Source organism: Lissotriton vulgaris, chromosome 1_2 (assembly GCF_964263255.1).
Source record: "Lissotriton vulgaris chromosome 1_2, aLisVul1.2, whole genome shotgun sequence".
Lineage (NCBI taxonomy): Eukaryota > Metazoa > Chordata > Amphibia > Caudata > Salamandridae > Lissotriton > Lissotriton vulgaris.
This window is the reverse complement of record NC_141686.1, coordinates 296,827,217-296,841,976: the sequence shown is the minus strand read 5'-3', so window position 1 is coordinate 296,841,976 and position 14,760 is coordinate 296,827,217. Positions and strand designations below refer to the sequence as shown.

The following is a 14,760-nucleotide window of genomic DNA, read 5'->3' as shown; positions in this document are numbered from 1 at the left end:
TAGCGACCAAATGTTCTCTGACATCATGGACAGTACCGGGGTTTGCAATGCAATCTGATTGTGAATCTCTTTTTTTACCTTTTTTTCTTGTTTTCCTTAACACTGGTTAACTCTGTCCATATGCTTGTTATTCCCTGATTCCTTGCTTGCACTAGTCGCTGGCGTAGAATCCGTACAGGAGTGGGGATTGTCAACCACCTCTCCTGGGATTTTAGACCTAACAGATTTGTTTTCTTCAGAAGCCTTATATCTTGCCTTCGAAAGTGTAAACCATACAAAAAATATCACGTGTATGTTTTGCTTTTAGTGCAAAATAAATAAATATATTGATTTCCATTTGTGTATCGCAGAACGGAAGGGGGGCCCTTCAGTATTGCTTAATGCACAGATATTGAATGGCCTTGGCCCGAATGGTACCTCCTGGATGGTTGGGGGCCCCTAAAGGTTTTGGGGCCCCCTGCACCGGAGGGGCCTGCGTTACGCCCATGTCTGTTTCGCCTCTTACTTAAGTACTCCAAAGGCTGGTGCCTGTCTTCCAACAGAGCTCTCTGTCAGAACAGAGCAGTGACAGAGCCCTATGTAAGTCTTCATTCAATGGGGTCAACGTACCTGAAAGAAAGTAATTACTAACATTTAGAATTCAGAGCATCGCTTGATCACATATGTGGAATTTTTTACTTAACTTGCGTGACCAGAACAACCCTCCCTACTTTTTAAATAGTACCTTTATGTTTCATTCGGTTGACCTTTCTTTACCCCTTTCGCAGCGGGCCATATTCTTTTTGTGATTATAGGGTGAGTAAATGTGCCTGTCGTGTGACACGCGTTCTCTGCATGGCTTGGAAAAAATGCGCCCTCTCCCTGTGGACCAGTCAATGTACAAGCCGGATAAGGCGCACTCCCCTTAGGGTGCATTCGACCCTAAACATGTGCCCGCTGCCCCTTACTCTACACTGTCTGGTCACTGGCCGTGGTTTGTTTTAACTGTACCCCTGTAGGTTCAGGCTCCCTACCACCACCACCACCCCATTTACTGTTCACCTGCCCCCCTCGGCTGGTGTCTCTCCCTTTTCTCGTGTTTATAATGTGTAGTTGTGTTTTCGGGTGAGTGCGGCCAGGGACTTGTGCACCAAATGGCTGGAGCCCCTTTGAGATATGGCATGCCAGTTACGCAAAGCAGTAGTTTCCCTGCAGGCGTTCCTCGTCACGGTTGACCCAACAGCCGACCACTTCCCCTTCTCAGGATCCCCTTTCGAAAGCCCAGCTGTGGTAGTGTCATCTTCTACAACATCCGCCTTTATGTGGTCCTGTTCAGGGCATACTCGCACTACATCAGCACTATAACCATTGCACCAGTAAGCGCCTTTTTGGTCGAGCCTACCAGATCGCTCATGCGCTGTCTTTTGAGACATGTCAGAGCTCATTAGGAACATTCGGGGGCTTGGAGCCCGCCCATTGCTGGTTGGCTTTCCTGGTCACTCCCCTTTCCCTGCTTCTTATTGGTGTCCCAGCTTGTCAATCTTATGTTTGTCCCTGACATTGAGTGCTACAGCTTCATAACTCTTTTGATCGGTTCCCTTCCCTGCTTCCACCGCTTGGTTTTCAAGAACTTATTGTTCCATCTGTGTTAGCACTCCATGAGTGTGCATGTGTTTTTCATCAGTGGTAGCACTCCATGAGTGTGCATGTGTTTTTCATCAGTGTTAGCACTCCATGAGTTTGCATGTGTTTTCCAACGGTCTCATGCCTGCACTTCCCTCCACCTGCACCCTGTGTTGCTCTGTCACACCTCTGCTGCTCCCCCCTCCCTACTTGTTGCTCTCGCCTATGCGCTACTCCCCATTGCCTCTCTCACTGGCACCCTCAGTGTTGCTTCCTTCTACCCGTCCCCCCTCTCCTTTTTAGTTTCCAATCCAACTTTGATCGGTAACTAAAAAGAAAAACATCCTTTTCACTTTTCAGGTGTGCTCACATGCGTGCTGCACAGGCCTAAAAAACGTGTCCAAGGCTTTTTTAAATCCTGAGATATGTGACACACAATGGCTACAATCACTTGGCAAAGCCAATAGGTCTTCGAGGTGAGATGCATTGGCAGTGCTTGTTTGCAATGTCACTATATGTGTCTCTCCACCCACCTAACCGCACTGTAAGCTTTACCCTGTTGCCAACTTAAAATATTAACCTTAGTCTGACCTTCTCACGAAGTACAGATAACCCTAAAACTAGGCCTTCGTCTTGGCCTACCACTTACTTAGGCCTAGTAGTCACCCTTATGTTACCCTCCCCCTTTCTGAGTCTAACCTTACCCCTCAGCAGAAGTGTAAAACTTAGCTCAACCTTAGCATTACTCTCTTTACCTTAGCCCTAAACATTACCTCATCGGTTACCCTAGCACTCTAAACCTTTGACTTTGATAATGTAGTCCAGATGTGATGTATTGATAATATGGCTACTAGATGTAAAGTGTGACGACGCGAAGCCTTAACAATCCGTAAACCTGAGATGAGAACCCTTTCCTCGTTCAATAGTCGTGAAGTTATCCACAATGTTAAACACTCGAAAGATGCCAACATCCCATTGTTAATGCCATTGTTGTATTTAGCCTGTCTCTTTTCTACCTGTGGGATTTCATGGTCATTCACATGATGTCACCACTAGAACCTTTGGTGACATCATGGAGTGTTTGGGGCTTAGCCTGGTGCAAGGTGGTCACTCCTGGTGGGTCTTCTCTACATCTTATTGTTAACATCTTGAAGACTTGACTATAATGAATAAAGCAACCTAAATGATACCAGGCTCCAGGCTTCTATTTACAACAGCCATGTATAGGCTCTTCATCTGTAGCTCGGGTCGTTTCTAAGTATATCGTCTATGACGTGGTCTACGTCCTTTAAACCTGCAAACAAATAAAGCTATGGCAACGTATGCGGTGCCCTCCTTATGAGTTGGGGGGTGCATCATCATCCCTTCCTTCATAGACCAAGCATCTGCTCTCCTGTGACATTCCTCCACTCCTTTATGTACAGCGCTTACCAGTGCCCGGCTGTCTGAGTGCTGCGATTGGTCCATTCAAGCTCTGAGCCACAAGTCCCCTTCTAGATAAGGGGTTCCCAACCTTGCCTATGCCCGCACCCCTAGAAAATGTTTGATTATTGTTCACCCCCTCACCCCCTTACTGAAGTCCTGCCGGAATCCTGTTCTGCATCTAGTACACACTTACCCTGTTTGGCACAGCCCCTGAAATGGCATCTCGCACCCCCTGGGGATCCGGGCACCCTGGGTTGGGAACCCCTGCTCTAGATATGACTGGCCTGGCTTGACACTACGTGCCTGGAAAAGTCCACCAAGATCAGGTTGAAGACCAAGGGTGCACCTACTCCTGACTGAACAAAGATTTTGAACTTTGAGACATCTTTGCAGTTTACTTGGCTGTGGCCTACCACCAGTGGCTCCAAAGTGGGAGACCTAGTGGTGCCCCTGAGCCGCAACCCTCGGCTCACTGCACACTGGGGTTGGAAGGTATGCTTCAAAGGGACACCCGCAGCTGGTGGCTCTTACTTACGCACTGTGGGTAAGCCTTGCTCCTGTGACTGACAAGTACTAGAGGAAGCTGACGTGCCCAGTGAGGAGAGGAGCAGACCTCTGGTAGGAAGGAAGGCCTGCACAAGAGCCAGCTGACCAGGATCATCACCTGCGATTATGGAGCTGAAGAGACGCTTTCCTGCTGACATCTGTGGCGAGCCGGCACCGTCGCAGGGTCTCCTGGCACATTCAATAAATAAATGTACATGCCAGCATTTGTAAAGCGCTGAGCTACCTCCAGAGAGGTGTCCCGGCACTGGGAGCCATTGGGAAGATTAAGCAAGCTATTGCCTAGAGTTACATGGTGCTGGGCTATGCTGCCGCCAGTGGCTGGGATCGAACTGTGAACCCTGTGGTCCGGAGTCAGGCACCCAGGCCACTGCGCCACACCTCTTCCACAAGCGTGTCCGTTCCCACCAAGCACCGCAAGGACACCAGTTTCTTCTTCTTTACTCTGGGCCTGGGATTGTATGCCATTGTCTGCAGACTCGCTCCAGGTTTCTGAAGGTGTGCTTGGGCCCTAAATCCCATTTCCCAGGTAGGAAAGGCCAAATCTGTGAACACTCCTTCCCTTGGGTGTCGGGCCAACAGAACATCTTGACTGTGACCAGCCCATATTCGAGGTGCAGGCTACTAAATTTTGGGGGGCGCCTTTGAAGGTGCTGACCCATTCATTTTGTTAACCCAAGTCCCACGCCCCATTTCAAAACCCTTAAGAGACCCGTTCGATCCTTCCCAGATGGTGTATTGAACAGAGTCTGGTGGGGCAACACCCAGCAAATCCCCCATTCGCTCTCATTTAATTCCCAAAGCGGTTTCAATTTGGGGTATCTAGGTGCTGAGGTTTCTGCGTCAAAGAGCCAGCTCTTTGGTCGCTTTCTGAAGACCGCCGGGGAGGGTGCTGTTCGGAGGTGGAGGTCATTCCAGGTCTTGAGTCGCTTTCTGAAGACCGCCGGGGAGGGTGTTGTTCGGAAGTGGAGGGGGAGGTCATTCCAGGTCTTGGGTTGCTTTCTGAAGACCACCAGGGAGGGTGCCGTTCGGAGGTGGAGGGGGAGGTCATTCCAGCTCTTTATTCGCTTTCTGAAGACCGCCGGTGAGGGTGCTGTTCGGAGGTGGAGGGGGAGGTTATTCCAGCTCTTGGGTCACTTTCTGAAGACCGCCGGTGAGGGTGCCGTTCGGAGGTGGAGGGGGAGGTCATTCCAGCTCTTGGGTCACTTTCTGAAGACCGCCGGTGAGGGTGGAGGGGGAGGTCATTCCAGGTCTTGAGTCGCTTTCTGAAGACCGCCGGGAAGGCGTCGTTAGGATGTGGAGGTGAGGTCATTCCACGTCTTGTCGGTGATGTCGAAAGACCGGCCGCTGCTGCTGCTGCAATGAACGCGTGGGAACGTGAGTGAGGGTCAGTGAGGCGGAGCACAGGTGTCTTGAGGGTAGATGGAAGTTCAGCTGGTGACCTGGCAGAAATATAAATCCATCGGATATAAGGGGATTTGTATTTCAGCTGGCATTTATTTTTTATTGACTGTATAATTAATTAAAATCAACAATGAAACAATTTCTTGTATATAGAAAAAATAGATACTGAAAAAGCTAAATTTAAAAGCTAGTGCTAAAATCAGGACTGTGATTGGTTACATTATTTACTAGCATTAAGTATTTTATTTGGATGACTGAGACCCGCATGATTGTCCGTTCCCTAACTTATGTGCCTTGGAGTTAGTCTGTTGCAGGTGAGCGCATAAGCTACTCTCAGTGGTGCATTGAGTTTACTAGGTGCATTGTTTTCTTGGAAGGGGACGTGCAAATGGGACACTGTCAATGGAGCTGCGTAGATGGATCCCGTCCGCTGTGGCCCACCGCTTTTAAGGCCAGCCTGATTTGGTGGATGAATTTCGCCAGTCTTGCCAGGATCATTGTGCTGGTATTAGACAGACGTAATGCTGATGCTTCGCTACAAGACTTAATATTCGTACTGAGGCAAATTGGGTGCAGCAGTCGCCGGCGGTCGTTGTTGAGGTTTGGGCAGCAACAGAGAAGGTGCAGCCAGGATTTCTTCTTGTAGGTACACAATCTGCAAGTTATGGATTCCCCATTTCGTGCCCAAACAGGATTGAAATCCGCTATCCCCAGCATGGTCAGCCTCATGTATATAATTTTGCTTCGGGTCTGAATTGTGAGGGACTCACTTAGGTAGGGTTGTGCTGTTCCTGCCCTGTATGAGTATTTCAGTGGGCAGGATATCCTTCACCGCTGTGAAGGAGTAACCGCTTGCCAAGATCTAAATGTTGACTGTAGTCAAATCTATTGAATGAGACCCCAGCATTGAGTAATCGAGTTACCCTCTAGCCAACGCGTTTGATACTTGTCCATATGATAGTCATTGTGTCCCCTTTCTCTATGGTCTCGCGTATATACTCCCTGCCAAGACGTTTAGCGGCCATATCCACGGCCTTAGATGCTCATGCCTGTACGTCCTGTTTTACTTCCCTGTTAATAATTTCTTTTTCGTCTTTAGAGATATAGTACTGGTTGGACATTCAGATGGTTTAGTGTTATTAACTGTTTCTTTATGAAGCTAAGTTTCTTACCCCGCCACCTCCTGGAGTAAGCGTTCATCCTTCTTACCCTGAGAATCAAGCGCCTAGAGGGGGCAACTTGGTTATCCAGTTGAAGCGCGCAGTACTGTTGGCTAGGTATCACCTGTGGTAAGCAACAGACCCAACTAGAAGACCTCTCAGTTTGCCCAGACTGTAACCAGGGCAGCATGTGAATTCCTCACAGGAACCGTCTTTTCGGATGGGGTTTGTTCGACATCCACCCCCCCCCCCTGCCCTCCCCTTCAACAAGCTGGTTTCCACAATGACCTTCAGCCCTCTAACCCGTCCTTGTAGTTTCCTTCTCTAGCCCACTTTAAAAAAAAAATGTTTTTAGCTTTGCAGTGGACCACTGTGGGTGAGAAATGAATGTCCTATCTAAGCCTTTAGGAGTTTAACTTTTGTAAATAATGTTACAGTTTATGATTTTATTTTTGCTGTGCTATTGACTGTTACCTCCCCCTCTCCCACTCTCCCCCTCTCCCACTCTCCCCTTCTACCCCTCTCCTCTTCTACCCCTCTCCCTCTCTCTCCTCCCCCATCTCTCTCCCCCCCCTCCTCTATCTCGCTCTAACTCCCTCCCTATGCCTGTCTATCTGTCTGTCTCTCGCCCCTATACTGCAGCTTCGTGGCAGGCGTGATCCACCCGTGGAAGGTGAACTCTTTTGAGCGGCTCCTGTGGCGGGCCTGCCGTGGCTACCTGATGGCGAACTTTGTGGAGATGTCGGAAGCCATGCCGGACCCAGTGACGGTGAGTGCACGTCCTCAGCACTGAGTGCGCTTTCTGAGTGGTGAGTGAGCTTTTTGGCGCAAGTTCATTTCCACTCGGGGTTCAAATACTGGGGCATGCTGCTGCACTCTGTCGAGCCCAAGGGACACTTTTCTAATTTAATACGAGAGCAGGCGGCGAGAGAGAAAAGCCCACATACCCCCCACGACCAGAGCCCAGCATCCTAACGTGGCTTGACCGACCTAAGGCCTGTAGATGGTGCTGAGAGCACTCACCCTGCAATGCAGTGAGTCTGGAAATAGTCTTTAGCAGCCAAGGGGTAGACAGCTGATACTGTCATTGAGCTATGGGTGGCTGCTGAGTGACAGATGTGTCATCCATCTTTGATGAGGGAGAGTGAATTATTAATTACACCCATTCTGAGCTCCAAGAGGCAGTTCTTTTTATGATCTATACTAAATAAATCTTATTTTTACATATTTATCTTGTTACCTGAATGCTTGAAAGAAAAGGATGCCGGGCACAGAGACAGTTTTTTAGGTTTCGCCTGCACAGTGTTCACGCTGTGCTTGAGAAATCTATTGTTTTTAATATAAACTTAAAAGGGTCTTCGATCCTGCCTCCTCTCTTCCCTGGCTTCTTATTGGTTCCTGTGGGTGCAACATACTTTCCCTCCATTTCTATTGGCTGTGGCATATTTTCTTGCATTTACCAATGCTAGTTCCTCTTCTGCTTTTCAGATTGGTAAGGCGGGCACTCTGGCAATGGCCGAGAGGCCGGTATCCGAGTTCCAGCTGTGGACTGCATTTTTTTGGGCAGCCTTGGAGGCGATTTGGGCAGTAATATAAATACAAAGACCTGTTCATCTAGGGCTCCTCTTCTTGAGGATACTCGTATAAGTGGAGGCGGGGATTCCATCACTCTTTTTCTTACCATTCCTCACTTTTATCATAGGTAGTGTCCTTCCACTTTACTGCCCGAATTTCTGAGAACTAACCCTTTTGCAACTGACAGTCAAACACCATGTACCCCCTATATATATAGGGGTGTACCTTAAATAGTGTATTGAACACAGGTTACACCTATCTATGTGTTACCCTTACAAATAATATGTGAAAGGATAAGATGGCACCTCATGTGGGCACCACCAGTCGAGCTTGCTGATTGGTACTCAGCAGTTATGCTCACTTTTCTCATCATTGGCAACCATCTTGCCTTGAAAAATATATGTGTGTCTCAAAAATTAGTGCCAAAAATGATAATACCACTGTGATGTGTATATCACGACTACCACAAAAACAAGACCCCGTGAAGATAAAATTGAAATAAGTAACACAACTACCAACCTCAGGGCCGGACTGGGAACCACAACAGGCCCTGGCAAAGTGCTCGGCCAGCCCCCCTCCCAACCGGGCAATCCCCTGGTGCGCCGCACGGGTGGGGGCCGGTTTTCGCTGCAAAAACGTTCCTGTAACAAAAACGGCCCCCAGGGGCCCAAAACCGGCCCCCACCTGTGCGGCGCACCGGGGGATTGCCCGGTGCCTGCTATGGCCAGTCCGTCCCTGACCAACCTTATTCTTCACTTGTGTACTTATTCAAAATGTAAAACCGGCTGCTTTTATGCAGAACACTTTATTACTCAGCCAAAATGTTTCATTGCCACTACTACTTCGGGGCAATTTTGTCAGGGCAGGGTCATCAATCACCAATCTTGGACACTGGTGTTGTTTTTGTAAAATGACATGTGGGACCCCAAGTCACTCGTACCAGCTCTACACTGCGTCACACCGAGGGAACCTCTTTTTGGCGTACACTCTAATGTAGTGCAATTTCGCCTTCTTTACACGGATCGCGTTTAATCATCCCTCGCAGGCGATTGATGACCCTGCTCTAACGAAATTGACATAGTAGTGGCAATGAAACCGATGAATTTCCAATGCTTATTTGTACAGCTGCCCAGTGTCTTTGCTCTATGCTATTGTTTATGTCCCCAGATGACTCTGAGGACACAATGCCCCCTTCCAGTGATTTTATTTCAGAACCCAAATGCATTCTGTAACCCTGGTTCACTTAAGGCAGGGCCATGGAATTATGTGGCAGTGTTGACTAAATTATGCGGCTAAAAATGGCAATTTCTGCGGCACTTATCTTGTGATAGTATTACTTCGTTATTTTGTCAATTGTACCCTTGTTAACACTGTCTAAGCATTAGTTGCACATCTTTAGACCAGTTTCAGACCAAAATATAGGAAGAAGCCACAGAAAAGTGCCCAGTCCAGCTTTGCAAAGGGTCTTCCACTGCGTGGCAACACTTGTGGCTGCGTTTTGACAAACTTTTGAGCTAGAAGCAGATTTCTTTTGCTAACATCCGCCGATTTATGCGGCAGATGATGGATTGTGTGGCAAATAAGGCAAATGTACAATTATGCAAAAATCACAATGGCCGCATAATCTCATAATTGCAGGATCCTGATTTAAGGTGATCCAGTAGAACAAACACACCTGACAGCAATGATTTGTGCAAGAAAAGTGACAGGCTACCACAGTGAGTCCTGGGAGGGGCGGGTGCTGTGGTAAGTACCCCTCGGATGCTATGTCCCAGCATGCTCCAGGTCTTGTAACATGGCTGCAAAGCTCATAGAAGGTAGTATAGAATGACAGGCCGGCCCCAGTGGAAGGAACTCTGGTCACCTTGTCTCTTGTGGGGGGGCAAGCAGGGGGGGTGGTGAGACCAGGACTTATCCCCTCCCCTCCCTCCCCATAACCACATCTGGCGCAATTCTTGCTCACGTGAAACACTGCTCTGCTTTTAGCATGATGACGGGCTTTCCCACTGTCTGCGGTACTGTTAGTGCGGTTTCACTTCTCTCTTTGAGGCTCTGCTTTATTTGCCCCGCCCCCGTCCATTTTGGGCTCCTTCAGCAATTGTGCACAAGAGGAAGCTTGTGTCTATTGAAAGAGGAAGCTTGGTTCGTTTCCACACGGGCTGTTCCCAGAAAGAAGCTTTCACACTCCGCGGTGGGGCAATGGCTTCTCGTCCACAGCTCGCTCATGACTGCTCGCCCGTGTCTGCTCCGTCCACAGCTCGCCCGTGTCTGCTCCGTCCACAGCTCGCCCGTGTCTGCTCCGTCCACAGCTCGCCCGTGACTGCTCTGTCCACAGCTCGCCCGTGACTGCTCTGTCCACAGCTCGCCCGTGACTGCTCTGTCCACAGCTCGCCCGTGACTGCTCTGCCCACAGCTCGCCCGTGACTGCTCTGCCCACAGCTCGCCCAGCGCTGCTCTGTCCACAGCTCGCCCGTGACTGCTCTGCCCACAGCTCGCCCGTGACTGCTCTGCCCACAGCTCGCCCGTGACTGCTCTGCCCACAGCTCGCCCGTGACTGCTCTGCCCACAGCTCGCCCATCGCTGCTCTGTCCGCTGCTCGCCCATCTCTGCTCTGTCCGCTGCTCGCCCATCTCTGCTCTGTCCGCAGCTCGCCCGTGACTGCTCTGTCCGCAGCTCGCCCGTGACTGCTCTGTCCACAGCTCGCCCGTGACTGCTCTGTCCACAGCTCGCCCGTGACTGCTCTGCCCACAGCTCGCCCGTGACTGCTCTGCCCACAGCTCGCCCATCGCTGCTCTGCCCGCTGCTCGCCCATCTCTGCTCTGTCCGCTGCTCGCCCATCTCTGCTCTGTCCGCAGCTCGCCCGTGACTGCTCTGTCCGCAGCTCGCCCGTGACTGCTCTGTCCACAGCTCGCCCGTGACTGCTCTGTCCACAGCTCGCCCGTGACTGCTCTGCCCACAGCTCGCCCGTGACTGCTCTGCCCACAGCTCGCCCGTGACTGCTCTGCCCACAGCTCGCCCGTGACTGCTCTGCCCACAGCTCGCCCATCGCTGCTCTGTCCACAGCTCGCCCGTGACTGCTCTGCCCACAGCTCGCCCGTGACTGCTCTGCCCACAGCTCGCCCGTGACTGCTCTGCCCACAGCTCGCCCGTGACTGCTCTGCCCACAGCTCGCCCATCTCTGCTCTGTCCGCTGCTCGCCCATCTCTGCTCTGTCCGCTGCTCGCCCGTGACTGCTCTGTCCGCAGCTCGCCCGTGACTGCTCTGTCCGCAGCTCGCCCGTGACTGCTCTGTCCGCAGCTCGCCCGTGACTGCTCTGCCCACAGCTCGCCCGTGACTGCTCTGCCCACAGCTCGCCCGTGACTGCTCTGCCCACAGCTCGCCCGTGACTGCTCTGCCCACAGCTCGCCCATCTCTGCTCTGTCCGCTGCTCGCCCATCTCTGCTCTGTCCGCTGCTCGCCCGTGACTGCTCTGTCCGCAGCTCGCCCGTGACTGCTCTGCCCACAGCTCGCCCGTGACTGCTCTGCCCACAGCTCGCCCATCTCTGCTCTGTCCGCTGCTCGCCCATCTCTGCTCTGTCCGCTGCTCGCCCGTGACTGCTCTGTCCGCAGCTCGCCCGTGACTGCTCTGTCCGCAGCTCGCCCGTGACTGCTCTGTCCGCAGCTCGCCCGTGACTGCTCTGTCCGCAGCTCGCCCGTGACTGCTCTGTCCGCAGCTCGCCCGTGACTGCTCTGTCCGCAGCTCGCCCGTGACTGCTCTGTCCGCAGCTCGCCCGTGACTGCTCTGTCTGCAGCTCGCCCGTGACTGCTCTGTCCGCAGCCAAGATCTGCTTGGTCTTGATCACGTCTCCCAAGGACCAGGTCACGCCCCTTGCCAGGCTCTCTACAGGTGTCAACAGACAGGGAAGTCCGTCTTCTCTCTCCAGGTCAGGCCATGAGGTGACTCCGCAGGCTTCACAGATATTGGCCTATAGTGAACCAGCGGGGCACCTAATCCGGAATCCATACTCGATCACATCGAGGAGAAGTGTGGCTCAATGGTTAGAGGCGGCAGACCCGGAAGCTGAGATCGGCCCGGGACCAGGGTTCGATTCCCAACACGGCAGGGTCTGATAATTCTCGCCTCGGCTCCTACTCTAACCTTGGGCTCCACTCTGCAACTCTGGGCAATAGCTTGCTTAATCTTCACAACGGCCCCTTCAACGCAGGGGATGCCTGGTCTCACCTTGGAGGTGCCCAGAAGGGACCATCTCACAGGGAAAGCCAGGACGGGTTTCCCAGCGGTATACAGCGCCGGGACGCCCGCGGTGCGGGCAGCTGTGCGCTTTACAAGTATACAACATTTACATTTTACATTTTTTTTTACATCGCATACAATTGGCCCATACACATTCACCCACCGCCCTGATGCGCTGGGGGTTCAGCAGATTCTATGACGACCGTAAACAAGCACTGGCAGAGGGGGCCAGTACCCTCACCCCTCTGGTGGGAGGTGGGAATGATAGCTTGGTGAGTTCAGCTCTTGCTGTTGATCAGTGTGTGATCTGCAGGTCGCAGGTTCAAATCCAGACAACATTGAACCAGCCTTTCATCTTTTAGAAGGTGATGAAATGAGTAACAGATTTAATTGGGTAATAAGTGTATATAAAAATGTTCTATGAAGCATGCTTTAGATAACCGCCCTTTATGAATAAAATGTTATTATTAGGTTACTGTCTATGCAGACTGTGAACCAATCAGATCAAGCATGCAGCTTTCAAACTTCAGAGGGCTCCACCAATCCCCTTGAAGCATCTCGATGCCTTGCTGGCCAGATTTCAGGGGCTTCCCTGTCCAAAGTCAACTGTCGGACCGGTTCAACTGGTCCGGGAGGCCACGTCTGCTCCTCTGCTGCTCTTTATGGGAGTTGAGCAAACAACAGATGTAGGCAGGGGAGATAAACGTTGGCAGCGGAAACCTAAAAGAGGAAGTTTTGAAGGCGCGTCCCAGAGGCTGCCGTCCTGGGTAGTGCCCAGGTGTTGAGCAATCTCTCCAGATTTTTACTGTCGTTTTTGTCACCTGCATCTTTTGGTGAAGTGGTAAAGCTGAGATTAGATACCAACTCTCAAGGTTCCATTGATGAAACCTATAGTTCTATAGATTAAACTATAGCTCCCTCAATGAAACCTAAAGCTCCCACGATAAAACCTATAGTTATATAGCTGAAACCTATAGCTCCCTCGATTAAACCTATAGATAAACCTATACTTAGCTAGATGAAACCTATATCTCCCTCGATCTATAGCCCCCTAGATAAAACCTATATCTCCCTCGATCTATAGTCCCCTAGATGAAACCTATAGCTCCCCACATCAAACCTATAGTTCCCTAGATGAAACCTATGCTTGCCTAGACGAAACCTATGCTTACCTAGATGAAACCTATATCTCCCTCGATCTATAGCCCCCTAGATAAAACCTATATCTCCCTCGATCTATAGCCCCCTAGATAAAACCTATATCTCCCTCGATCTATAGTCCCCTAGATGAAACCTATAGCTCCCCACATCAAACCTATAGTTCCCTAGACGAAACCTATGCTTACCTAGATGAAACCTATATCTCCCTCGATCTATAGCCCCCTAGATAAAACCTATATCTCCCTCGATCTATAGCCCCCTAGATGAAACCTATAGCTCCCTAGCTCTATAGCCCCCTAGATGAAACCTATAGCTCCCTAGCTCTATAGCCCCCTAGATGAAACCTATAGCTCCCTAGCTCTATAGCCCCCTAGATGAAACCTATAGCTCCCCACATCAAACCTATGCTTGCCTAGACGAAACCTATGCTAGCCTAGACGAAACTATAGTTCCAGAGATCAAACCTATTCCCCAGTAGACCACACTTGGTGGTCGTTTCTACCCACCCAGTAAACCTTGGGTTCATGTCCACGTGTATTATAGCCGCTACGTCCTGAACTGAGCCGCTTTCTAAGCGCCCCGTGCAGACAAGAGAATAAGGACAGAAGAGATCATGTGGATGAGACATTAAAGGCAGAAGGGAATTGAGAGTCCTTCTCTTTGGCTCCTCCCAGCCTCTGTTGGGGGCTCCTCTTAACGCTGGTGTCCAGGGCTTGAACTCTATCCCCAAGTTACGCCCCTTGTACACCGGACTTGCTAAGGGAAGCGATACAGAGTGGTTGAGGCTGGCTCCAGGGTTGGTGGAGGGATTGCAGTTCACATAGGTGGTGCCCCACTATTCGCACCCCAACTCTGTGTCTGGCAGAGGTGTGTTTTTGGCACCTGATTTAAAAGAAGACATTGTGTGAAAAATCTTCAAAATGCACTTCCCGTCTCTCCTCAAGTCAGCGTCTTCTGAGGTCTCTGCCTGCGGAAAGTGTCCTACGAAGCGATGATGGAAAGGTGGCGACCCTATGAGCAAGGCGTCATCAGGGAGGGCTAGCAAATAGAGTGGGTTGGGGGAGGGGGGGGCTCTCACTGAAAAGTAGCCAGTACTACCTACGAATGGACCAGTTGCGGCTCACAGGACAGCCCGAACTTAGAAGCACTAGTAAGAAAAAAAATGAAAGGATAATCAAGCAAACTTCAAATCCAAACTAGATATCCCTGCTATGAATGGTTGGATGAGGAGCCTGGCACACGTGGCATGAACATGCTACTGTTAGATGCACATGGGACATGGCCCCCTTGTCATGAACATGTCTTTGTTAAATGCACATGACATGGCCCCCTTGGTATGAACATGCCTAAGATGAATGCACATGTGATGGATGCACAGGTGCTATGGCCCCTTTGGCATGAACATGCCTATGATGAATGTACACGTGGCATGGACATGCACATGATGGATGCACATTTGACATGGCCCCCTTGGCAGGAACATATCCTTGTTAGATGCACATGTGACATGGCCCCCTTGGCATGGACATGCCCATGATAAATGCACACGTGACATTGCCCGCTTGGTATGATCATGCCAATGATGGATGACATGTGACATTGCCTGCTTTGGTATGATCATGCCAATGATGGATA

At 50.7% G+C, this 14,760-nt stretch overlaps 1 protein-coding gene across 2 annotated transcripts in view; it reads left to right on the top strand.

The window, feature by feature from the left end:
* TCIRG1 (T cell immune regulator 1, ATPase H+ transporting V0 subunit a3) overlaps window positions 1-14,760 on the top strand; it is a 151,071-nt gene that overhangs the window by 29,967 nt on the left and 106,344 nt on the right. For both annotated transcript variants that reach the window (XM_086953278.1, XM_086953279.1), the window contains exon 6: window positions 6,798-6,924. In XM_086953278.1, coding sequence (XP_086809404.1) covers window positions 6,798-6,924 — 127 coding nt within the window. The remainder of the gene's footprint in view (window positions 1-6,797; window positions 6,925-14,760) is intronic.